The sequence below is a fragment of the Falco biarmicus genome, chromosome 12 (assembly GCF_023638135.1).
Source record: "Falco biarmicus isolate bFalBia1 chromosome 12, bFalBia1.pri, whole genome shotgun sequence".
Taxonomy (NCBI): Eukaryota; Metazoa; Chordata; class Aves; order Falconiformes; family Falconidae; genus Falco; species Falco biarmicus.
This window is the reverse complement of record NC_079299.1, coordinates 28,440,858-28,467,388: the sequence shown is the minus strand read 5'-3', so window position 1 is coordinate 28,467,388 and position 26,531 is coordinate 28,440,858. Positions and strand designations below refer to the sequence as shown.

At 43.7% G+C, this 26,531-nt stretch overlaps 1 protein-coding gene across 2 annotated transcripts; it reads right to left on the bottom strand.

Moving 5' to 3' along the window:
• Positions 1–504: 504 nt before the first annotated feature.
• HAO1 (hydroxyacid oxidase 1) lies at positions 505–26,531 on the bottom strand. Of its 2 annotated transcripts, XM_056356789.1 has the most exons (8): positions 26,339–26,527; positions 18,320–18,471; positions 9,834–10,089; positions 6,220–6,395; positions 5,133–5,224; positions 1,755–1,913; positions 1,402–1,471; positions 505–1,024 (listed from the first exon to the last, which is right to left on the bottom strand). In XM_056356789.1, exons 1-8 carry the CDS (start codon positions 26,473–26,475, stop codon positions 954–956), a joined length of 1,113 nt encoding a protein of 370 aa, XP_056212764.1. In that variant the 5' UTR covers positions 26,476–26,527; the 3' UTR covers positions 505–953. The 2 variants fall into 2 exon arrangements, with proteins under 2 accessions (XP_056212764.1, XP_056212765.1); XM_056356790.1 differs by lacking the exon at positions 1,755–1,913 and having other exon boundaries at positions 26,339–26,531.

The window sequence follows — 26,531 nt, the reverse complement described above, 5'->3', positions numbered from 1 at the left end:
GTATGTCTCTGTATTCTCAACACAAGCAGAGTAAATAACACTATGATTTATCTGGCTGAAGGGTGTTCATGGGAAGTGAATAGAGCCACTAGGATCTTCCCAAGTCATGGGTTAATACCTCAATTATTCAAGTTTCTCTTTTGCAGATGGCTGCATATCCTACAGACTCCCAGGTAGCATCAGCCTTCACTTGCCACTGTCAGCAAATGAATCCAGGTGGAAAATGTGACTCAGCTGCAACTGGGTGCAGCTGGCACAGTTTGGTGAAGGCAATAGGCTACAAGGATTTGCAGCAGCCAAGAATGTGACCTGTACCTGATGCACGTACATAACAGTTGTCTGATTGCAAAGCGGTTGGTGTCACTTGAACAGCAGAATTTCCCCAAGTTTGTTTTGCTGTTCAGTTCTTTACAACAGAGTTCTCTGAGCTCCTACAGCCTACATGCTACAAGACCACATGCTTATAAAGTAATAGCACACAGTCACTAGGGAAATGACACTACGTTCATGAGAAAGCAAGATTTAATCTCAGCACAAGTTTATCTAAACAGTGAGGGAGAAGCATCTTTTACTTTTTAAATTTCTGTATTTTGATAGCTGATTGCTATCAAAACAGTTGTGTCTATAGTTTCATTTCAACAGCTAAGTTACTTCTAATAGTGTAAGTTAACAATAGCATTTGTTGCAAAACACCTTGAAGTTACTATGTTGGTCTTTTCTAAAGGCTCATCTTTAATCACACCTCCCAGTAGAGCAGCTTTCCTTAAGAGCCTAGGAGAATACAGAAACACCTGTAAAATTTGCTTCAAGTACTTTCTTCAAACAAGTGATCTCCTGCAGACCACCCCTTCCCAGTCAGGAATGCAGGATGAGGCCCAAAGAGTGAACGCAGTTGATTTTTGCCTGGTAGCACACTTTACAACAGGCAACACACGAGGCAATAGTCTTCAGACCTAAATCTTGGAAAACAATACTTGATGTCTTCGTATCAGTGTCCTGCCAATTTCTTCTACTCTCTGGCATCCTGGAGGAGAAGTTACATGTCAGTTGAAAACCCTCCTTTTCTATCCCACTCTACTAAGCCTTTTCTTTTTCTGTCCCTTAGAAATGTACATTCTGTCAGATGTAATCCACCCCTTAGTGATGGAGGATTTGCCACTACTTTTCTATGGATTTATTTCTCTCCTTGTGAAAAAAAAAATATTTATTGGTTTTATTTATTCTACTCTGTTCCCCATCTATAAGACAGGGATAACAAGTCCTTTTCCCATTTCTCCACAGCCTAATCTGATACTGAAAATATTTCCATCTCCCTTCCATAAGTTCCTGTAGCATCTTGCCCAGGGCAAATGAAAGCTATGAGAAAAATGTGATTATTGAGAGGAAACACTGATGTCTCACCTGTCAGTGCCATTGCCAGGCGAAACTCTTCCTTGAGCATCTGGAGAACTTCTTTTGCTCCTTCTTCACCCTAGGAGATTAGGAGACAATATGTACTGGTATGTGTACATATAGCTCATGTGTGTAGATACAGACATGTATACATGTGCCAACGAAGTTTTATGCACAACCGTAACTCCTGCATACTTGTCAGCAAAATTTAAATTAGATGGTCTGGATATACAGAGTCACACTCAGATACCATCACACATACACCCTCCTATGTGCACACATATACACACATGTGCATACACTAAGCCTAAACAGGGAGCCTAGTTTTCTAAAAATATAAATTTGAGCTTTTTCTGACTTACTTGATAAACCAAGCCCCAGATAAGAGGTCTTCCAATGAATACGGCTTTGGCACCAAGAGCTAGTGCTTTGAGAATGTCTGTGCCTTTTCTTACACCACCATCTAGGAAAACCTCCACCTTCCCCTCCACAGCCTCAACGATTTCAGGCAAGACATCAATCTAAAAGAGTGAAACCAGGAATACATCTGGTCAGCTTCTGTAATGTTTTTTTTTAATGGGTTCTTACATACAGGATCCAAGCTTTAAGGAAGCTAAATGAACAATTGCATGCCTAACTGCATACACAAATAACACAGCTTTGTATTGAAAACCAGCAGTGACTTAGCATGTTAGCAGATATATACAAAGGTCAAATTTATTTAGAGAGTCACATAAATAAAAGGAGAAGCAGCAAGGTCACACAGAATGGCCATCTGATCCCATGACATGCATCCAACACAAGCCAATATCAGATACTTCTAAGGAACAGCAGAAACAGCAAGCACAGAGGCAGCCTTTCCTTGATATTACCCAACAAACTTCCAGTGTTCACTAGTTTGGGGATGAAATTAAGTAATCTTCTCTTTCTAGTTTAAATTTATTATTCAGTTATACTAAGGCCAAACTAGCATCCAGAAGCCTAGAGGTAAACATTGTACCTATAGACATCGAATAAGAGAAACATGTGCCCCAAGGAACTTGGAGATGGCTGAAAAAATTGTATGGCTATATTTTTCCTTTTGAAAATGCATCTTGATTACAGGAATAATTCTAGAGGAAGCTTCTTCATATGAGAAAAAATTAGCTTTCCTCTGAGTTTTGAGCATGGTGGGAAATGCTTTCTTTTGATGCACATGTATGTTACTTTCACTGAGCTGTACTTATCCCCTACACCAGTGGTAAAGGTAAGGGGGCAAAGGGTTTTTACTGTTCTCAAGTTACAAGTAACTAACCATGGAGTTCAGTAACATGTCCACATCATTTAAGAGGTCCCAATGAAGAGATGAGCCTCCTGAAGCTCATTCAAGCTCCACCATGCAAGCCTCAAGCATTAATTACAGGGCAACAGTTCCTATAATGGCTAAATAGTTCCTATTCATGAAAATCAGGAAATACACAAAACTGGAAGGGAAGTACTAAAGAGAGTGGAAACAGTGTGGTAGTAAGACAAAAGGCACAAAAAATTCCTGTGTTTCAAATACGGATGTAATTCATTTCCTTTGTAATGGATTAAAAATGACTAGGACATGGGGAGGAGGAAACAACTTGAAAGTGCAGTTTGTTTTTAGATTTGGATTAAAATTTTCTTGAAGTTTGGCACTTGCTGTGAGTTTTCCCCTCCCTTTGGTTTTGCTCTTTTGCCAAACACATTTTGGATCTATTTCCATATACAGAGACCACTTTCTACATCCTGACAAACTGTACCAACATTAAAGTGCTATAATAACTAAAGCATGATGCAAACCATAATTAAAACTCGGGTTTCTTCAATGTGTAACTAAACACTAGAAATATTAACCAGCTTGGGTTCAGCTCACGTTCTGAAAAACCATGAAATTAAAACAAATTATTATGTCTCTAAAACTGAAACATTTTGCATGATCTGATACAGATATTTAGTTTATGAAAACTGAACTGTGAAATGTAGTTGTTTGTACAATGAAATCCAGTGAACACATTAGCTTTACTAGTGCCTTCTCCACTGCACTGTGGTGTTGCAAAGGAATAACTCAAAACAAGTACTTGGCAAGTGTAATTTCTGTTCTACTGCAGCTGGCTAAAAATTAATTAATATTTCTTGAGCTTTCTTATTCCTCAAAATTACGTTTTTAATATCCTCATACATTCTTCCTGTTGGATTACTTCACACACAGGCTTGGCCAAGATTTTAAAATATTCTTAGTGAAACTGGGGAAGACATTCTTAAAAGGTGACAAGAAGATAAAAAGGACAGAAGTTAAAGAACAATTAATTTCAGAAGTATTAGGCACCCACACTCTGAAAATTCAGTTTCCCTTCAGGTGTCTAAAACTGAATAGCTGCACACTCTCCAGGAACACAAAATCACATTTGAAAAAAAAAACAAACCCTCAGTCTCCCTCTGGAAACTGGAGAAATCCTGGCATCAGGAGGTCTTTTTTTTTACCAGTCCCCAGGAGTACCTGGAGACAGTCAGGCAAAAGCATCTCAGAGGATAATGCCTCGATTCAGAGGACAATGTCTCAACTTCATTAACCATTTCGAAAACCATTTGTGCTGGCATTTGGCTTTTCAACACAGGGCTTGGCTAGCAAAGAACCAGCCAACACAACCAGGTGATCACTGGGTGCAAGTGAAGACCTCTGAAAATCAGTGGGTGAAGGAAATCAGCTGGGGAAATCCACAGCTGCCCTGGAGTAGAACAGAGAGAAGTCCTCCAGGGGAGTGGAGCGGGGCATGCCAGTGGACAGCAGAGCCAAACATACAAGCCTTCATGTGCAAAATGTGCCGCAGTGAAAAAGGGGCTTACCTCTCTCCCTTCAAAGAACCATCATGGAAAACAGGAGGGTTTTTGTCAAGGACACATTAGAAATACTGAAACAGTCACAAATGGGCTTTGATTCTCCTCCCTTTCATTCTCTTTTTACTTGTGCAGCTTTCCCACACCAAATGAAGCAAGATGAGTGATGACTGGAATTTTGGGGGTTTTCCTTCAGCCTGAACACACACTTTTTCATTTTCCCTTACTTGTTTCTTTTTTGCCAGTTGAGAACTTCTCAAATCCCTTTCACCTTTGGAAAAGGCACAGGGTAGCACGACAAGGAAAAGGAAAAAGGAAAAAACTGTAATTTAACCAGTCTGTACCTTTTCCAAAGGTGAATACGTTTGAAAGGAGAAAAAGGGAGAGTTTCATGCTGCCTTTAGCTGTTCTGTAGCTCTGTAATTTTTCAGAAGCCTCTGAAGAATATTAAAAAGGAAAAACAACTCTAGTACAACCTTCAGTGTGCTGCAAACGGCAACAAGGGGTTTTCAAAAAAGGATGAGAAGGAGGAAGTAAAAGAGAAGACTGGAAAAAATTACTTAAAGACTTTCCTACTTCTAATAATTTAACTGACAATAATACTCTATCTGAAACAGCTCTTCTGAATTTCCATGCAGGATGCTGCAGCCAAGGACAAGGTGCCCAGGTAGACTGAAGAAACAGCCACTCGTAAGCCCTCCTGTGTTTCTTGTTTGATTTGACCAAGGGGAGGTTGTGTCTAAGACTGTGATGTGACTTACATGGAGAAGCAGAGGGAGATTGCTGATAATGGGATAACACATATTTACAGATTTTTTCTCCAGCTAGCATGTGTTCAGAGAAAGCAAACAAGAAGCTAAAAGGCAGACAAAACCAGGCATATCAGCACCAGTACTTACAGTTGCAGGGACCCCATCAAGCTGTCGTGCTCCATGATTCGACACCAGGATACCATTTACCCCAATCCTTACAGCTTCTTTAGCATCATCAGCTAGAAAACAAAACAAAACAAAACAAGATATGCCCTTCCATAACTGCGAGCTTATTGACACCATGATGAGGGAAACCTTGTCATCATTTAAAAAACCCAAACATACAAACAACAACAAAAAAACCCAACAAAAAACCCAAACATTGCCAGCTAATGCAAAGTTACCTTAGAGCTTAATCCTTCCAAAGCCCCACGTCCGAACAGTAAAAAGTTTTGTCTTTAAGCAATAAGACCAGAAAAGTAATTTGAAATATTGAAGCAGATTTTATCAGTCTGGATTAGCAGCCACTTCCATTGCTAGCCTTCACTTTCTCTACCATGTTCTGGAGCTCATCACTAAGAAATTATTTATGCTGAATGATTTTCTCCAAGCCAAAATTACTGGCATGTTTACAATAACAATCCATACTTAAATGAAAGTGCTCCACTGTGCTCAGTGCTCTTTTGACAAAATGGAAATCCAGCTTTCCTTTAAGTTATATACAACTCGGATCAGAGTTTACAGGCACAATGAACAGAGCAAGTTCAATCTTCCTGGCTGTATCTGATTTCAGATATAACTGATGCAGTGCCAGCTCACCAACTTCCCAGTTTAGTGACCAGTGGCTCTGGTCCCTACCTACTGAACATCAAGGTAGACACACCATGTAGCAAAGCTATACAAGCCATCTGGCAGCTCCAGGACTTTATTTAAGCAACTGCTTCTGCAAATGCCTTCGTTCCTGGGTTCCTAACCACACACAAGGGAGAGAATGTTTTTTCCTTCTGATTGCTTGGGTCTGCTTTGGCAAATCTTCCCGACTTAACACATCACAGAAATATGAACATGCATCCCATCATATTCTGTATCAGCAAAGCAGATGCTTGCCATTAAAAAGTAATGCAATTCTATGCGATTCTACAGAAATTTCCTCAGCACAAGCACTTTTCCTTTGCTGGTGCCTATGCAAGAGAGATGCCTCACCTCCCCTGTGGTAAACAGCAGAGCTACACACCTCTGAGGATTCCTTTCAAAACGATGGGCAGTGAGGTCAGCCCTCGAAGCCATTTGATGTCCTTCCAGTTGACACTTGCATCAATCGCCTCAGCTACGTACACAGCCAGTCCACTATTTTCTCCGAAGTCTTTCCCTGAGGAGAATGCCAGGTCGCTGCTTGAAAAGTTTTTTAATCTAAAACAACAAAAGACACAGAAAAATAGTCTGAGAAAGATTCATTGGAGCCATGAATCAGCCCCTAATGCCAGCATTCTATATACCTATGTTAAAATGTTGCTGTACTGCAGCGCAGGAGCAAAAAAGCCTACCCCAGCATGTCAGATCACAGTCCTTAGTAAGCTGTAACCTTTGGCTAGCAAAGCACTTGATAACATTGGTGCAAGTTTCCCTGACCCAAGGCAACAGTACAAGTTCTTTCAGAAAAAATATAGGATAAAGTCCAAAATCTAAAGGTTCAGCATCAAATCCAAAATCAGGAGAAAAACCCAGCAGTCAGAGCACTGATTTGGACTCAAGAATCTGTCATCCCATAGACCTCTCATGTGACTTTGGCCATGACACTTAGCCACTCCTTTTGCCTCAGTTTCTCAACATAAAATAGAAATTTTAAAAATAAAACAGTATCTGCCAGGAGCACTGTGAGGATAAATGCACCAGAGGCCGTAGGGCATTCAGACCCTTGAGCGGTACAGGCTAAGATGTAAGAAGAGAACATCATTTTGCTTGACATAACCCAGGAGCCACTGAATTCAAGAGGGGCACCTCTACTTATAAGCAATAATCCCCTTAGCTTTCATGCAGCAAATTTGGTTTTGGTTTTCGTTTTTTTCAAATTCAGGGGATTCAGCTACTGGAGGAATAGGGGATAAGGTAGGTGGCAAGGAAGAGGGAGGAAGGGAGATTTTGTTAGACTACATGAACTAGACAGATCTGCATGAAGCCTTGCAAAGAATTCAGAGTTTTCATCTGTCCAACAAGACCAACATCCAGCCAGTTAACCTTGTGTCTTTTTTGTATGTTTCATTATAAAATGTAGGGGGTGGAAACAAAGTTCATATGAAAACGTTAGCTATTATTTACTCTTTAGCACCAAATCAATCTCACTGGTTCTAGGAACTGAATGGTAAGTGACAGCCCCTGCACCAAGAGTTCACAAACTTACCAGACAAAGCAGAAGAAGGGGAAAGGAGGGCAAATAAAAGAAATTCAGGCTGTGCTTGTACTAGAAAGCTGAAGTAGTCCCGAGTGCTCTCAAGCATTAAACCACCATCAGCAACACCAGCACCGCCAAGGACACCCGTGTCCCACACGAGGCCAATAACTCTGTTCTTTGGAAAGTGTCTCGTTCCACACTGCAGTATTTTATACTCATATTCCACATTTTGGGAAATGCACAGGGGTTTTTGCATGGAAACTGGCTAGTTTCACTGCTGATTTCATGCCTGCAACAAGCAGCATTTCACATGGTTTTTCTGTTCAGCTCCAAGCCCAAAAGAAAATGGGAAAGGAGCAGACTCTCAGCAAGATCCAGCTTTTCAGCTGTTGGTTTGTGGAGGGTGGGGTACCCAGAGAAAAACAGAACCATGGATAAGATTATATAAATAACTGTTGTTTTTCTTGGCCTGTAAAATGCAGATCAACACTTGAATGAATGTTGCCTTATATACATTTCGGAGCACAATGGCACCTTGTTGTTGCTTTGAAACTTTGTTGAAAACCTGAAGCCAAGAAAAAGTTATCACTTAACTGAGTAGAGCCCCATGCTAGGAGAGTTTCACCACCAACTTTGCAACAAAACACTGTCTAAATGTCATTGTGAAATCCAAAGTGATTAATTTGAACCTTTAAAGATTACTCCAGCTTCATATTATTTCACATGGTTCACTTAAAACTTTGTTACAGTTTGGTCAGGTGGGGTCAAAGTGTTTCAGAAATGCTCCATCACTTCACTCAAATATTTTTGGGTTATTTGACGCACATTCAAAGACTCTTTAACCCCAGGCCTTAAAACAATACTGCCACTAAAAAAAAAAAGCTATTTAAAGATATTTTTTTTTTCAAAATAACAGCATGTCTCGATCAAATTTTGTCAATCACAGATCTGTAGCAGGATTACTATACAGGCCACATAGTGCATACCAGTGTACCACATTTTAATGTTAAATGTGTCAGGGATTTTTTGTTTTTCGCTGCTTTCCTCATAAGATTGTACTTTAACACAGAAATCATTGGCAGAGTTAAGGCCGCTCTGTCAACCTTCATCATATCATCTATTAGCTTCAAGTACAAGTGTATGGGGGAGATCCAACATCTCAAGCTCTGGAGTTTTTTTTGCCTGCGAGGTGAAGAATGAGATTCATTGCAGAGTCCCATGGCTTACCTTCAGTTTGAGCATTATGAAAAAGAAGGAAGACCTCAGGATATTTCTTGCCTTGTATGTTACATATGATATGTATAAAGTAAAACATAGCAGTCAGGACACATAGGAAGAACATTTCAGATCCATTGATAATGTTAAAACTAGCTTTTACCCAGAACTAAAATCAAAGTTAATCAGCTTCAAACTATGTTCAGCTATCCTTCCCACCACCCCTCCATTTTTGTGTTCATTTGCAAGCTCTGAATAGGAGCAAACACAGTAACCTTAACATATGCCATGGCAAACTGCGGTCACTATCAAGACCTACCTGCAAGCATCTCAAGATTTTTAGCTCCAATTACAAACCCAGGTCCTGGATATCCCTTCCACTAAACACTCTTCCATCCAGACCTTGGCTGATAACACTGTGACAGCATTTCAGCATATGTTTATCAGGGTGGTCTCTACAGTCTACCAATTTATATTTGCAAAAGGCTAGTGAAATCAGCACCCTGACACCACCGCTGGGTAACTCTCTCGAAATTAAATGCTGCATAGGCCCTTCAATAGAGAGGAACTAGAATTAGTGCTGAAGTCAACTTTGAGGCCACAAATTTCTCTGAAATACAGAAAATGTTCCAAAACACATGCTAGGGTAGAAATTGCCCTCATGGAGAATTTAGAAAGACTGATACTGAGAAATACTTTCTGTATTTGAGTAAAAGAAGAGTTGAAGTTGCTTGGAAAGGGGCTTTGTGCTCAGTAGCAACATGACCCTGGGACCCAGCGTGGTGTCATGGGATAACATCGGATAGAAGGGACCATTACATCAGTTGGAAGGGACTTTTGGTCCACTTAATCCAGGCCTCCATTCAGAGCAGAGCCAGCTCTGCAGCTGGATCCAAGTTCAAAGATAGAGCAGGTTGCACAGGGCTGTGTGCAGCTGAGTTTTGAAAATGTCCAAATATATATTGACTGATGTACAAAGAAATGTCCCATCTCTCCAACTTTGTCAGTCTGCAGCCTCATGTTCAAAAACAGCCAAGAAAGCTTAATTTTGACTCAAAGCAGATTATAGCCCAAGCCCAAGCAAGGTATGTGCTCGGTTCCCCAGTGTTACCACCTAGTGCAGCATTTAGCACCTGGAAGAAATGGAAGAAATTCCTTGTGCCAGAGAAGTTTCTCACACAGCACCTGATAGTGACCATGGTACTGCCACATGCCCGTCCCACATCCCACCAGAGAGCATCTACCTGAGGTGGGGAGGAAGCTGGAACTTGTTGCGCACATCGTCAAAGCGCCTGCCGAGGAACGGCGTGTCCACTGTCACAAAGATCCCTTTGTAGCCTGCTCTCTCTGCACGCTTCACGAGGGATTTGGTAACCTCCCGGTCCTTGTACACATAAAGCTGCAGCCAGTGAAGGCCAGCTGGAGCCGCTTCAGCCACTTCTTCAATGGAAGAGGTGGCCCAGGAGCTCAGCATCATCCCTGTCCCCGTTGCCTGGCAGGCTGGAGGAACAAAAGTTATATTTGAGATTATCCAAAACAGAGGCTTCTCTAAACAGGAGCACATGGCTCACCAGAGCATGTCGGTGCATGTAATTTCACACTGCCTTTCCTCGGTGACAACATATTTTTCAGCCTTCCAGGGAATGTTCCATTTATAGCAGTCACCAACAGCGGTGGGCTGCTGGGAGCACTCTCTGGCTTATTCTCTGTGTTTATAGGCAAATTTCTGGTGACTGCTCTCTGTGCGCTCTTTGGGATGATCCCTGCTCCAATAGTGGAAATAATATTATAACCAAACTAAGCCTAACCCATATTAATGATTCTTTATCCTGGGGAGCCTGTTTGTAAGCCCCTGGTGTCTGGCTACCACTTGTCAGAAATTTTGGCACATACATTTAAGGACACACACACACATGCACAATTTTAAATGATCTAAAATAATAATAAAAAATAATTTAAGACTTCCAGCTTTCTGAACACTGCCATATTGCTGCAGATCAGTGTTTCAGATCTGTCGTTCTCAACATCGCCTTTCAGTCCTCCTCACCACTGCCGTGCACACTCCCTTGAGTATTCTGATACGGCATTTTGGCTGCTTGCTCCCATCCCCAAATTTTCACTAGCATTAAACCCGTGTTCCTTGAAGTGCTCTTCTAGTAAATGCCTGTTGTCATCCCTACAGGGCATTTCAGGGCATAATAAAACAGAAGGACACAGTCCAGCAGACAACCTCATTTAAAGACTCGAGGGGGGATCTCCACTGTTCTTAGCTTCAACGCTTTTGCTGTCCCATCACCTGAAGGAGAGGAACCCCACGTCCATTGTGTGACCCCACACGTAAAGTTTGACGCTGCTGCCAACAGGGACCAGAAGTTCTGAACTCACTGGAAGTGGCAGAAACATGCCCCAAGCAGCAGTCCCCACCCAGAATACCCCAAAGTAAGTACAAAAATGAGCAGGTCTACAAAGTCTCTGCTGAGGCCAAAGGCGTGGGTGCTCATGCCCAACGTGTCGTGGCCTCTCCTCCTTTACCTTTGAGAAACTGTGGAGTGAAACGGCTCCTGAGGTGTGGGCAATCCCAAGGTTAAATGTCATCGAACATTCCTGGAAGGGGTCAAGCACCCAGAGGCTCTGTGCTGGCTGCCTCCCCAGGCGTGATTTCCAACCCAGCTAACCTCATACAGTTTTATTTTTATGAATCTATCACTTACTCTTTTTGGAGTAATCTGTCACTTAATGTAAAATAAAGGAAAACACACTGTAAGGCTCAAAAATATTATATAAAGCCTTATTTTTCTTGGTCTACCGCAGTATGCATATTTTTAATGTAAATGGACCTCTGTTTCAAAACATCATCTCCAGCCCATTGAGGAATTAAGAAGTGGTCTTTATGACAACATTTTATTAAATAAGAATTACAAGATTCTTAGAGTAGAAACTTATGAACAGCTTATTCAAACAAATTGGTTACACCCTCCCAGGGCCACCAGGCAGTTTTCAATCATTAGAAATACAGTAGCAATGACCCAAAATTCTAGATTGTAGTAATTTCATTCCTCCCCTTAAAATTACTGAAAATAGTTCCCTCTCACAAATTAAGTACCTAGAAGTGAGTTTCTTCTGAAGAACCCATGCATACTGAATGCTAAAGTCCTGTTAAAATCAGCTGTGGTGGATTATCACAAATCCCATAATAAGTGATTTGCCCAATCAAGCCTATTAAGTGATGCTGAGAAACAAGGGCTCTGCATTCCTGTTGCTCTGTCAAATACGCGTTCATGAATGACAGGAAGAGTTGCTAACCCAGCAACTGCGAAATCCTCAGATCAGGTAAGGGGGAAAAGTAAATGTTATGGTTCAATCTGCCTTTAGGTATCCATTTGTTTCCATTCTTAATTTTATTCTCAAATCTACCTCCACAGCCCTGTGGACACAAGAATAGATGCAAAAGCAAAAATTAAAACAGAAACTTCACAATAAAATATATTCGGTGAACAGAAGATTTAAAACACAATATACCACCGTATCCTTTCAACTCATCTGCATATGTAACAATAAGATAAACCCATTATTTTCTCATTTAAGATTAGATTTAAGCAGTTTGGTTCAATCGGAGTTCAACCATCCCAAACTGGGTTATGGCATTTTCATGAAAGCATACTCACAAAATTCCCCTCGTCTGTCCTGTAAAGTTAACGACTCTCTGCTAAAGCACCAGCTCAACATGCATATTTTGGATCTACATAGTCAAATTCAAAGTTCATACACACAGAAGTTTTCAAAGTTTTAGAGATTCCACATTCCAGTTTTGGTTGATCTGTGCTTTATCTTTATAATGTTCAAGTTTATTTTGACAATTTTCTAAACTTTCAAAAACATATACATAGTCCTGAAGTATTGCCAAGGTGGTTTTTGTTTGTTTGTTTTCCTACCTCACATCAGGTTTTGGCAAAAATATACCCCCACTTCTTGCACATTTAGCTGTAGTTGAAGAAAACAGAAGCAATTAATTTCCTCCAACTGTATTTTACAGGTCAGTTGTGGGGTGCTGCAAATACCTCTGTTATTACAATTCAGTACTACTAGGTCCATATTCCCGAGGGATGCTCTTGCAGCAATATGTGACATTTGCCAGAGTTTAAACATCAGATTTTTGTAAACCAGCCTTTCCTCATGCCATTTCAGATTGCTTTTAGCCTTCCCTCCACCCCAGGTCTTCTTTTAATGCCAAGCATTGCCCAAAGCATACGTTTACCTTTGTACACACTGCGGGCTCCCATTGAGGTCAATGACAGCACAGAGAGCATAGCATTAGCCACACACAGGAGGCCAGGGAAATTTTCAACATCAGGACAATAAAGCTTTTGAGTTATTTTTACTCCACCTTGTTTCAGGGCCAAATGTAACTAGAATTGGGATATGGTCGGGTCCCTAGGAAAGGGGAGCTTCACAGCCTTTCTCCACGGCTGCCTTGAGCTAGTGCAGGTTTCTCAGCTCCGCTGCTACCTGCTTGTACTTAGAGCTCAGGGAAGCCACGAGCAAGGACATACCTTCTCACAAGGGAACATAAACCTTGGTAAAATGGGGATTTCCTCATTCTTGGGCAACTCAGTTGAAGTATTTTACATAGCAACAAATCAAGGCCGACCATGGCACAGGACCCACTTGGGAAGTCCACAGAGGAACAGAGCAATAATGCTTTTTCTAGCCCTTTTTTTATCCTGAAACCTCAGCCTCCTTCCCCGCTCTGATGGGACATCATTTCATTAAGTGGTTTGGAAAGGGTATGGAGTTTGTCCCTGTGGGCAACCCAGAGGCAACCCACTTCAGGGGAGGACACTGGAGAAAAGCCCAGTTTAAGCTCGCCTGTTTTGTCAGGATTATCTTGCATGGGAATAGGAACTTGCTGTTTTTCTGTAGCTGTGCAAAACCCCATCCTTTCCCTTTCAGGGGCATCTCTGAAGCATGGCAGCTAATCTGCCCCACTGTGGTCGTTTTTTCCTGAATCCACCAGTGAATCCACCGTCCCCAAGTTAGGGGCCAAAGGACATTACTTGGGATCAATGCAATGTCCTTTTGGCACGGTGGTATTTCTCAAGAGAAGTAGCTATGTTCTTGGAGCTGCATCTCCTAAGAAACAGAGTTGTTTAAAGTACTTAATATTGCTCTCTGATGAAACGCACTTGGCTGAGAAATCCCCTGCCCAGCCTTACCTCACTTGCCCCTTACAAAACATGGCGTGCAAGTTGTGCCTATGATTATTTTGTTGACACAATGCTTTTTGTCAGCTATGCAGGAAAGCTGGAGGCAGCAGGGAAAGATATGCAGGGCCAAAATGAACCTCATTGGTCTAGGAGGGCTATCACACCAGACTGCCTGCGTACACTTGCATCAGAAAATCCCCTGGCCATGCCAGTCTCTTGGGGGAAGTCAGGGCCAGGTCAGTCCAGTCCATATCTTTCTATGTGAATGTTGTCCTTTCAATGACCCTGGAGTATCTATACCTCAAAATTAACTTTTTTTTTTTTTTTTTTTTTGGAACACCACATAGGTAACAGGTGAAAGATGGGTACAAAGTCCTGCTATTTTCACTGTGGCTGAACACAAAAAGCAAGAGCTCACAGCCACCAGTATCTCTGATGAGCACAAGGAACCTAAATTCAGATGCTCAGCAGCATCAAAGCAAACCAAAAGTACGGTAGAAGTCTGTTAAAAGCCAAAGGGACAAAGGTGTTTTGCTCCCTCTCTAGTGGAAACGATAGAGCTACCAGTAACTCAACTAAAATGGGGGGGGGGGGGGGGGGAAGCTTTTCAGTCAGTATTCCTATTCTCTGTTTGGCAAAGCAAATGGTGCAGTCACATCACAGGTGATGGTGAAACCCTTCTGATGTCAGAGGTAGCTCAGGAAGTTGTTTAAGAGCAGATGGTAAACGTAAAAACATCAGATCCAGGCAACCATCATTCAAAGTCTTCAAAAGATCTGGCCAAGAAAACAGTCAGGCTGTTCAGCCTGATTTTCAGCAAGTCAGAGAGAAGTCAGGTATTGCAATACTGCTTCTGGGCTAAACCACAAGAATAGAAGGCAACTGGTCAGCAAGGGAGCATTATGTAATTAGCAGCCATATAAACAGAACAGAAATCTTGGTAAAATAATGCTACATATCTGTTTATAATCAATTAAGGTTTTAAAAAATTGCTAGTTCTTGCTAAGCAGCTGGATGGTGCACAGGATTTTGTTTCAGTGTACTTGAAAGTGTGTCCTATTTACAGGAACATGTGTACTATCACATTTGCGGGGAGTGCTGGCTGAAGACAACACAGGGATCACACTAGTCTGCAAGCGCTACATGAAGTTGGGATGGCAAATATCTGTGTGGAGGGACAGTGAATCTTCTGATGGACAAGCAAAGAAAAAAAAGTAGAATCAGCAGAGTTCCGTTGAGAAATATTTAGAGAACAGCTCTTTGCTCTTTAATGGTGGCTAAGATTATTCATCAAATTTGGCAAATATTACTGAAAGAGTTGAAATTGGAGCAGGAAGGACAAGAAAAATTCACCTAAGTCAAAATGTCATGTGTTGATATTTTCAGAATGGAAATGTTTTCTTCTGAGCTAACACTTTTATTTCAAAACAGAACTATGGCTAAAAGCATTAGCTAGTAGGAAAATGAAATAAAACATTGTGTTTTGGATCAAATTAAACATTTCAGTTATCCCAAAACAATTTTCCTCCCAATTTTTCAGTTTCTACCAAACAGAAAATCCATTATTTGGAAAATTGCCACATGCACTGATGAACTACAGCTAAAATGCTAGGGAATACTCTTGCAGAAAGACCTGGAAAAACTAGGACAGCTGCCAAGGTCTGTGAAATTGTTTCAAGGACAAAAGATCTTTCCCTATAAGCAAGGACTCCAGGTCCATTTAGACATGTAAAAGAAACCCTAAGGAGCAGCCTTATCACAGACTATATGGATTTTTTTTATTATTATTATTTCCCTTACATTCTTCCTAACAGAACTATAAGTAAATCAAACATTTGGATTTGAAGCTCTACAAGTCTTGATCATGATTACAGTTTATTCTGATTAGTGGACTTACTTAACCTTTGGAATAACTTACGTTGTGTTGGATGGCTTGTCACTGGCAACTTTTAAAATTACAGTTGAACATTTTTCCAAAAGAAGATCCTTTACTAATGAAACAGAATTGAGTGAAGGTGTGTTTAAAGCAAGCTGCCAGACTTTGCCCTATTCTGGGTAAGGTGCACGGTCTTCTCCAAGGAGCTTGGCCTCTGCAGGAGAGCATCCCTTGAGGAGCAGCAGCTCCCAAACCCCTGACAAGCCCCAAAGGGAGGAGTGGCGAGGACAGGGAGTTTTATGCAGTGAGAGACACCATGACATGCCCTTGTCCCTAAGGAGAACATTTACATTGCAACGTGTGGGCAAACCTGCAGGAATAGCAGAGCAGTTCAAAGCAAAACGCACCATTGCTTAAGGGAATTCCTTGGCAGGATCAGGTGTCAGATCTCACAACACAAAAAGTTGGGGGAAGGAGCTGTTATTGCTGCCTGCACCAGCACTCTGCAGGTAAGGATGGTGCAAACCCAAGATTATCTCTTGGGGTTTAACCCCAACCGGGCAGACATGCCGCACCCGCCGAGCAGTGCCCGGGCACACACATGCTCACCTGCTTCCCTGGCTGGGAAGGGGCAGGATTCCGCCCACTGTGCTTTTCAAGGATTGTCTCAACAGCAGAGGCACTACCATATACATCGCTTCCTACACGCCTCAGCCAGAACCCAAGCTTACAAGGTACACCATGCTTTGCAAAAGCCACGAGACTGCGGATCAGACTTTCTTAGCCTGTGTAAATCGGTGCAGCTGAAGCAAAAGGTGGTTTAAAGCAACCAACAATCTGCTCGCCTATATCGCAGAAGTGTCACAGAGTTTAAAAGAAGCTGGATGTGGCAAAACCCCCTGATCCTGAATATCTCAAGTTTAAAAGAACTTTTAAGCCAAATATGTACTTTCAAGTTAATCCCTGTCATTTTATATAAGGTCAAACCAAAAGCTTGGCACTGAATACCCCTCTCTACCTCTCGCAGATCACAAAACCAAAGCTGGTTTGTTTGGGTTTTTTTTTCCCCTACAAGAAATGCTACAGCAATACAGGGGGTGTGATTTTAATGACGCTGTCTTTTGCAAGTGATGAAAAATTTGCCAGCTCCAATGGGTATGTTTGACTGCACATTCAAACCGCTGCCAGTGCCGTTGCCAGTACACCAAGCTCCCGCAGCCTGAAAACCCAAGAATGTTAAATGCAATGAATGTATGTGAAAGTTTTGAAATGTAAGTGCACAAAAATCAGGAAATTCCAAAATTCTCTACCACAACCCAGCTCTGGTAGTCAGTCTAGTTGTACCACTCAACTTCACGTGCCATTATAAAATTTATGCCTTAAAATGTGGCTGGGCTGTAGCATCAGTGGGAATTTTTGCTAAGGACCGTCCTGAATTTCATGTGTTTTGAATCTCACTCTTAACATAGCGTTACTATGTTTGCAGTTAACACTATAACGCTTCAGAGTCTCCTCCCAGCATAACCCGGGCCAGAAATAATCCAGGAGAGCTGTCAGACAGGACAGCGCCAAGGCGCCCGCCAGACTCCGCGAACCAATTCAAGGTATTCGAGCTCCATCTTGTGGAAGCACCGGCAAATGCAATAGGCATCAAATTCGGACTTCCTAATAAATCTCTCGGGAAAGGGAAAAACCTATCCCCAAACGTACTATAAAATTGGAGAAATCTGCTTGTACCGATTGCTGCTGGATCTGTGCTGCAGCCCACCACGGTGCACACTGTAGGGACGTGGCTTTGTAATGATAGTTGAGATCAGCTCCCACTGCAGGGCCGATAGACTCACTTGACACTGGCATTTGCTGCATTGGTCATGGAAACACTGTTAGATTAATAGCTCACTCACGCACAGGATGGTTTTTATTTTTTTTATTTTTTAATTTTTTTTAGTATTGCCTATTTGGGTTTTGTATCCTTTTTCATTCAGTGCTGGAGCACTGAAATGCGTAGCCTGATGACCTTTGTGTGGAATAGGTGCACCACATGGCCTCTTTCTCAGATTTTGTGTCATTCTGCAGCTTGGGTTAAAGGAGTAGGAAACAGTTTCACATCTGAATTCTGGTTAACCTCTCATTCCTTGCAGCCGTTTAGGCTGCAGCCTCCACACTGGCAACATCTTTGTGCAGCATCTAGCCCAGGGGGGCCCTTAGCTCACTGACTCCCTGTGACGCTCTCAAAGACCTCTCTTCAAAGCATTTTTCCTGGACAAGCAAAGGCTTTTGAGTTTCTAGAAGCAGTTCTGTAACAGGAAGAACGTTGCTGTGACAATATATGGAGTTATATTTATAGGATGTATAGAAAGCTGTATAGATAGATGTCGTTTTCAATTTTGTATTTGTTACAAATGGTTCCTCTCTTTCATACTGCATTCCTCATCCCTGTCTCATAGCAAGGGAGAGCCCACACACAAAACATGCAAAGGAAAACAGACAAACAAAACCAAAAATAAACCAAATTACTCTGAGCAGCAACTCAAACCCATCCTGGCCACAGCACCAGGAGCAGGAAACCAAGCCGGGTTTCACACCCAGCAGGCACAGTACTACTCTGTTCCTCTCTAACTCACCGTGGGGAGGACTTTGCGTGGTTTACCTTTTGCAGTAGCTGTCTCCCCGTCGGTGTGAGCCATGCGTTGCATAGCAGTTGCTCCCACACAGACCGGCATGCTGATTTTCTGCCCCAAGACTGAGGTTGACACGTCCATTACTGACACATCCCTGAGCACCCGAGGGTACAGCTTCCATCTGACACAGAGACAAACAAAGAATAAAAAGTCTGCGTTGTTGGGGTTATTTACAGTTACTAATGGGCAAGACCAGATTTTCCTGCTGTGAGGAGAAACACTGTGAAAGCTCTTTTGGGACTAGAGCAAGAACCTCATCACGTGACCCAGAGCTTCAGCAAGACCCACAAACCCAGGAGGAACCAAAGTCCATGGAAGGTGCAAAGAGACAAAGAGCCTTTGAACATTATTGGCTACTACCATCTGAAAGAAAAGACCAGAGCTGCAAAATAATAAGGTTCATGGCGAGTCTCAGACTCCCCAAAAGCCTTGGGGCAGAACAGAGGGTGTGCAGGAACAGAAGTCATCACCCACCCCCACCCCCCCAGCTATTCCTTCTATGGACTAGGGAGCCAAAAGACATGGGAGTTTTGGCTAAAACCAGCCTCACCGGCAAGCTTAGCCCTCCCTGCCCCTGTGCTACAGGGCTCTGCAGCAAGCCTACAGAGAAACGAGCTGCCACCTGAGAAGCGGGCAGGCAGGATGGCTGCCCTGGCCTTCCTCAGCTCAGGGGGGGGCGGCAGAACCCCCCTGCACCGCATCTTTGCTGGCACAAAGACAGTCGCTTGGCTCAGAGGTCCGGTCCCCAGCACTCACCGGCCGCTGCACCACACTTAGTCCCTGAGACTACAGCTGTGGCCCCAGGGACAGCCCATCATACCGCAGGGACTCCAGACTTCCAGGAAAAGACCAAACCCAGCCACTGTCATTTGGTGCAGGAAAAGACGGAGCAGCACAACTGCTGTCGCAGTAGGGCAAATTACAATCTAGTCCTGGAATGACGCGGTCCAGCGTCTGCCGAACCACTCCCAAGCTCGCTGGGCCTCCAGCGTGTCTGCCAGAAGCCACATCGGCCCAGAGCCGGGCACTGGCCTCCGCTGGGGGCTTCAGCCTGGGTACAAATGGAAGCCGACTCCAACACAGAGCGATCGAGCCCACGCTTCCTCTGAAACTCCGGTTTAGTGCAGTCAGGCTGGGCGGTGAGGTTTATCTTCTGTCCCCCCCACAACAGCACCCCGATCCCTGCAGTAACGCTGCAGTATCCAAACCTTCATTACAAGGGCTGCATTCCTGGGGATGCCGCTGGAACCGGGCGGCTTCCCGGCCTCCGGGCTGGAACCGGCGCCGCTACCCCCAGCCACAAGAGGGGACGCAGCAGCCGGCGCCGCCGCTCCGCAGAGGTGGGTGCCGAGCGGTAGCAGGGCACCGCCAGCCTCTCACCGAGGCATCCCTCCCCCCGAAAGGTCGCTGGCAGCTATCGAATGTTGATTATCGAAAATAATTAAAAGCTTAAGCTCTAGTCTTGGGGAACCTGATGCCTGCTCAGCACTAGAATGCCCTGGAGACAGCAACCAGAGCCACTGTTGCCCTGAGACTGCTCCAGCAGTGAGTAGTGGTTTAGCTTGAGCTTGCACATTAAACTGACAAGTTAAATAATGATAATAATAAAAGACACAATCTCTTCAATTTATAGAAGGATCAAAAGAAATTTCCAGAAGCAGCCTGGGACAGAGCAAGGACAAGACCCAAATTTCTGAAGCCCTAGAGCACGGGGCCATGCCAGCTCTCCAGGAAGCGCACCCCAAGGAGGAGACAGTTATGATGCTTGGAAGGAGATGTGTAGCTGTGGGAGTCAGCTGTGTTATTCAGTGCCAAGACATACACTGCAAATATGTCTTCTCAGACTTGCTTTCATGCTATTGTATCTGTTTGTTATGTTATCTGATGGGCAAAGGGTGGGACAAAGAAAACATTTTTTTTTCCTCCCCTTTTCTTCCTAATCCTCATTCCAAAGGCTTTCTCCCAGCTCTGACATCTTTTTGCAGCAAGTTTAAAGAAAACAAAAATCCTTTAATAACCTTGTTCATGTTTATAACCAAATTCAGAAACAAAGATGTGAAGTATCTCCCCCTTCCCCAGCCTCCCAGTTTATTTGCTGTCCCAAATATGTCAGGTTTTTATCTGGTGCAAACCACTGTCATCTGAAAGCACGTGAGGGTCACTCCTGAAGTACCAACACTTGTGTAGTGCCTTTAGCTGGGAAAAGAAACAGAGCAAAAAAAATATAAATCCTCCCAACAGCATATGCAAGAGAAATGATGCTGTTTCAAGCAGCAATAAACAGCATCCTTCCCACTCACCTTCACGTACCATCAAATTACTCCATCCATGAGCTTTTAGGGGTCCTCACACTCATTAGCCCCTGGCTTTAAACATAAATGTCTCTTCCAACGTCCTCTGTGGCTTCTCTTTCCATCCCACTTTGTAAGGTCACACCCTCCCAACCAACATCAAGCCAACGCTCATAACCAAGTATTTACTGGGTCCCCAAAAAAAAATGCCAAAAGGGATTGTTACCTTAGTACTATACTCTTTAAATAAAACTCGGTCTTGCTTTGCAAACACGGGTGTTTCCACCCTGAGTTTGCTGGACATCTGAAGCAAGGCATTTTCTGGACAAGCCGCAGGGGAATGCCCTTACCAGTGGCAGGCAAGCGACACCCCACAGCAGGATTTCCCAGTAACCAGAGCACACGTTCATTAGGCTGCCACCCACCACCTGCTTCCTCCAAGTCCTTGAGTGAAAATGTTTCCTGGATATTTTGTACAAAAAAAATGGGTTGGGTTTGGTTTTTTGGGTTTTTTTTTTTCCCCGCTCATCATCTCATCACCCACATTTTTTTTTCCAGCCATGTCCACACTCACGCGCTGCAATCAGCAGTCGCAAGTGCATCTTTCTTCCCAGCTGGATGGGGGGAGATGCCGCAGTGGGGAAGGTGACTCCTGATTTAAGCAACTTCAGCTAACACTGTTTTGAAAGAAGGATGAAAGGGAAGGAGGGGGGATTAGTGTTCTAATCTGTAATTTTCTTGTGCTTTCCTTTTCCCTCCACGTTGAAAAGTTTCAGAACATAACTTATCCTGCAGCTGGGTAAGAGGGAAGCACTCACTGCTTTCCTCACTCATTTTCAGCTGTGAAAAATGAAGTTTTCAAACCACAACACATTTTCAAGCAGCACTTCTTGTTTCCCTTCCGAGCACTGCTCTGGCACAGTCTCCATTCCCATTCCAGCCCCTTCTGCCTTAATCTCCCCTACAGCTCCACTTCCCATCATAAGAGATAGGTGCTACTGCTGCGCAAGGCTGACCGACAGCTGCTTTTGCTTGAGGAAAATGGATTTTCTCTCCCAGGGTGTCTTGCCATCCACACAGTGGCTCTTCACAGCAATCTGTGAATCTGAGGTGAAAGGTACCACAGAAATCTAACTTACTATTACAAGCATTCCTTCCCTTTTCTCCCCCCCCCCTACAACTTCACATGCTTGTTTGACCCCAATCACATTCTCAGCCTTGTTTTTTAAACCAGTATTTAAATTATTTAGGTGCCCAGTCATCTTAACACCCTTAGTACCTAGCTGCAAGATGACAATACTCTTGCAGAAGGTATGTGTCGATGCTGTCACCAATCAACAAGCAGCTGCTGTTCCTTGTATATGACAACAAAACACACCATCTCCAAAGGCCGCCGGGGAGCCAGCTGCAGAACATGTCACAGCAGATTAGCAGAAACCTGTTCCTACACACACAGATGTCCCTCTTCATTAACATGCCGAGAGGGGAGATTTCAGATTGATTTCTTGAACGCCATTGACCTAAAGGCATGCTGACCTTGTCACAGAACTGCTCCCCACTCAGGGCCCTTGCTTCCTTGACAACTTGAGAGTGACTTTAACCGCCAGACGGCACAGTGCTGGAAGGATACACGATGTTTTGGGACACAGAGCAAATGCGAGGTGAATGCAGATGCCATAGGGAATAATGTATGCTCTAACATCCCAAATCACCTTTTCTGACCTTAATGCCTCACTTACACCAGGGCTATTTCTGTGTCATTTGAAAACTATGACTAAAAAAAATCAATTAACTGGCCTTAGCCGGAACACACTGATGTTGATATTTGAGCTCCAGGTCTTCCCTCAGTTCCAGAAGAACTGGAAGATAGAGGAGAGTTACTGTACCTGGCATTAACCTCATCTTAAGCACCAGCCTTCTGGCCACTTTTCATACCCTGGTACCCGATCACAGGTCCCAGAGCACTGCAAGCTCCTGTGCTGTCAGAAGGCCAGGGCGTTCATTTTCTCATCTAATAGGTATGGATTGTGCTGCTTCAAAAATTGCATGTGCCATTCTAAAGGTATTGCAGCATCTATTGACACAGCCATTCATTTGCGGGATTAATAATAATCCATTTCTTTCTCCATAAATGCAGCCATTTGCATGCCAAAAAATAAAGAGCTCACAGACAAACGCAACACTGGTTTCTCTCCAAATACAGTCTGTCCCAGCAGTCTTGCTCACCGAGTACTCTTGCACCACAAAAGTATGGGCTAACAACTCATGCTTCTGATTCAGGTTTGTGCTTTCTTCTCTTCCATTTAAACAGAAACAATTAGACATATATCTATAAATATTTAAATAAACTGAACATTTTCAGTCGGGCTGAACCCTGCAACTAAGCTTCTGACAATGGAAAACAATGGGAAATGAAGCTCAGCGTACTTGTTTCTTTTGTAAAGTCATCTGACTTTGTGATCTTTGTGGCTCGGGGGTTTAAAGTCCATCTTACTTTATATTTACCCACAAGCTGGACTCAGGAACAGGGAGAAGAAACAGTAACGTGCTCAGAGACACAAGGACTACGCAAGAGTCAGTGAGAACCAGTCCTGCAACCCTAACAGTCAGGCCACACTTCTTCCAACGGCGTCAAAGAAAAAAAATAATAGTATTTTAAGTCACTTGTGTCGAACAGGTCTTATAAACCAAAATCTTCTGAAGTCTTTACACCAGGTTTCTACCTTTTCTCAATGTGTTGCTGGGAAGCCATTGCAAACACGGTCTAACAAACTGTTAGCAGCAGCATCCCACCTGCTAAGGCAACAGGAATCCACCACCACGTGTTGTCCCTCAGCGGAAGAAAGTGGGAACTGCTGCAGCTATTGACATCAAGCCCATGGATCCTCGTGCTCAACATGCTTCCAAAAAGGTTCAACAGCCCATTACACGGAGTTGCAGAGAGGAATAAGGTCCGTCTGGCTGCAGGCAGCAAGTGCGCACTGCTTAATGGAAGTATTTCAGTTTGCAAATAGACAGGTAGAGGGAGGCACCAGAGATGCTGAGAATTACTGAACTTCGGGTTTTAGTGCTACATAAGGCTATTTGTAACTCTGACCACCTTTACCATCATCTCTTGTTACGGACAGGTAACAGAGCACATTTGTCCACGAAGCTGTAAATCGCTCTATCGCTGCTCCAACCCGGCACCCTTCCCACTTCACACAGGTAAAGCTGGTAGCGCCCAGCAGCAGCTATGCCCATCCTTGCAGGAAAAGCTGCGCTGGCACCGCAGCAACCGGAAAGGAGGGGGCCACGTGTCTCACCAGGGGAGCTGGGTTCCAGGCTCTGACCCCAGCTCTCCCGCTGATCTGCAGGGTGGCCACCAGCACATCACCGTGCTTCTCCGTGTTTTGGTGCACACCCAGGAAGAGCTGCAGATGTAGAGCAATGGGAAGGTAACAAGCAAAGCCCCGTGACCTCTCTCATCGGCTGCCAACAAGTTCAGTTGTTTGATGATTTAATAGAGTAAACCCCACTGTCAGGTCTTTTAGATTTTATTAACTACCTTTGGGGAAGATATTTAAATGGCCTAAAGCTACTACAGAAATCAGATCTTGTTTTCTTGAAGACAAATATACAAAGGGCTGGGGTGGGGGGTGGGGCAAAGACAGAAACACAGCTTCCATCCCCTTTATACCTGCACTACTGAGGAGCAAGAACACAGCATCAAGGACCTGATGAATGTAATTTTTATTTTTTTTGATGTCTTAGGCTGTTCAAGGGACCACTAATTAATGTCTCCTTTAGTTCCCGCTTGCCTACAAGCTCTGCTGTTTTGAATGGCTAAAGCTGGAGCCTCTTGTTGAAAATACGATAGAAGATGCCAGGAAAGATGAGGCGAGCCTGAAGCTCACAGGTGACCAGCCCGATGCGAGGAGGGCTTCTCACCAGAGGAATCCGCCCCTGCGGTGGGAAACCGCTTCAGAGCGGAGCAGCTCTTACCCCACCGCTAACATCCAGCGCTGCTACTACCTAAACAGCCAGCAGACATACCCAGCTTTTTGGTAGCCTGGCTCTGGGCAGTTTAGATCCAGCTTTTGCTTAATCATGATTAGCCCTAGCAGGTAGTAGTAAAAGGTTCACTACTTCTACAGTTTATTGCCTCCGAGCACTTCCTTTGAGCGTCCTTTCCTTAACATCTTGTTTTGTCTTTATGAGGGCAAGTAACATCATAGCATCTGGAAGCATTAAAAAATAAAAAGAAAAAAAAATTAGGTGAGCACTACTACATCCCCCTGCTGCTCCTATTTACTCCTCAGAGCCAGAGCAGTCCTTCGGCTTGTGGTTGAGCAGCCCCAAGCACAAGATTTCCAGCCTGTGTCAGAGGCTACTGCATTGAGCTAAGAGGTCACAGTGGAGGTTAGTTTTCTCCTCCAGACATTGTTTTTCTGAATGTGGCCCTAAAATTAAGGTTCTGCGCTGATCTCAGCAATGTGCCCTTTGAGATCCCGCTAAAAGAATTACCTCCGAGTTTCCTACAGCCTTCAAGTTGTGGGGGATTTCCAGCTGAATCACTCTAAGCCAATGGAAAAGCCACTGGAGCAGTAAGTAGGATTGTTGGTCTACAACAGAACAGCAAAGTAGGGATGAAAAAAGACTAAAGATAAATTGGAAAAACTTTGTTTTGGTTTGTTAGACTGAGAGGGATTAAAGAGAAAGCCTTTAGAGATTAGCAAAGACAAGTGCAGGGGGGGTAAGTGTCTGCACCAATGCAGCACCAGAAGGCAAAAGCAGCCAAGAGCTGTTTATGCAGCTCGACTGGCTCAGCTGGGCTGAAGGGAACAGCCCCTGGCTGCCCGCTTTCCTCCGCAGTGCTTGGGCCAGCGCTCCGGGGGCACAGCAGCAGATTCAGGGGATGGGTGACCAACTGACTTGATGCGAGTTTTGACACTCTTCCACCGAGCCTGACAGCAAACGGCGACTTACGTTGCACTGACCTTTTACTTCTGAGACGAAGGGTGACCCAAGTCCCAGTTCTGACAGCAGTTCAGGGGGCCAGCCTAAGTCAAAACTGGTTTATAGTAGTCCCATCATTTACAATATCTCCTGTTCAAGTGCTGACCTTCTGCTGGAAACCCCCTGAGCACAGCTTGGCCACCCAGGACAGAGCCCCAGCTTTCACGGCTTGCTCCAGAGCCAGGATACACAAATCCTTTCCGCCAGGCTACGCAGCTCTGGTCTAGCAAGGCTGCACAAGCACTTACCAGGGAAGGCTGCGTGACTAACTCAGTTTAGCAAAAAACAAGCAAAAAGCAAAACTGACTCAGGACCCAAAAGGTACAACCTCACCACAAGAGCTGCTTGCTGGCGTTACAGCCCAAAACGTAGAACTTACAGTTGCATTGGCTGATTAAACATTGGCGCTGAAGGACTCTCTAAAGAATTTGTTAACAAAAGGAACAAAACACAGGCAAAGCTAAAAAGATGCTGATGGATTTTAGGGACTGCTTTTTGACAGAAAATGTTAGGTGGCAGAGCAAAAGGGGAATGACAATTGTTCTAAAAATCAGTCACTGGAGAGTATTTTTGCTAAAAAGAAGTTGCAGAAAAATTGAGTTTTGTTCACACACAAAAATCTAATATTGTACCACATCTACTAACAAAGCAGAATTTGCACCCCCTACCTCCCACCCCAGCCTGAAATCACCCTCCTACCTTGAAAATGCTGCTACATTATCTGCAAGTGTTTCCTGGTCGTCTGCTCCAGACCGGTAATAATCATACACTGACTTGGGGAGAAATTTTTTAGCATGCTCTTCAAAATCAGCAACGCAAACTGGTTTTCCGGACATGTTTGCAGATGTCACAGGGTTAGTTCATTCCTACTTCTCTCTCTTTTAAGCTCTGT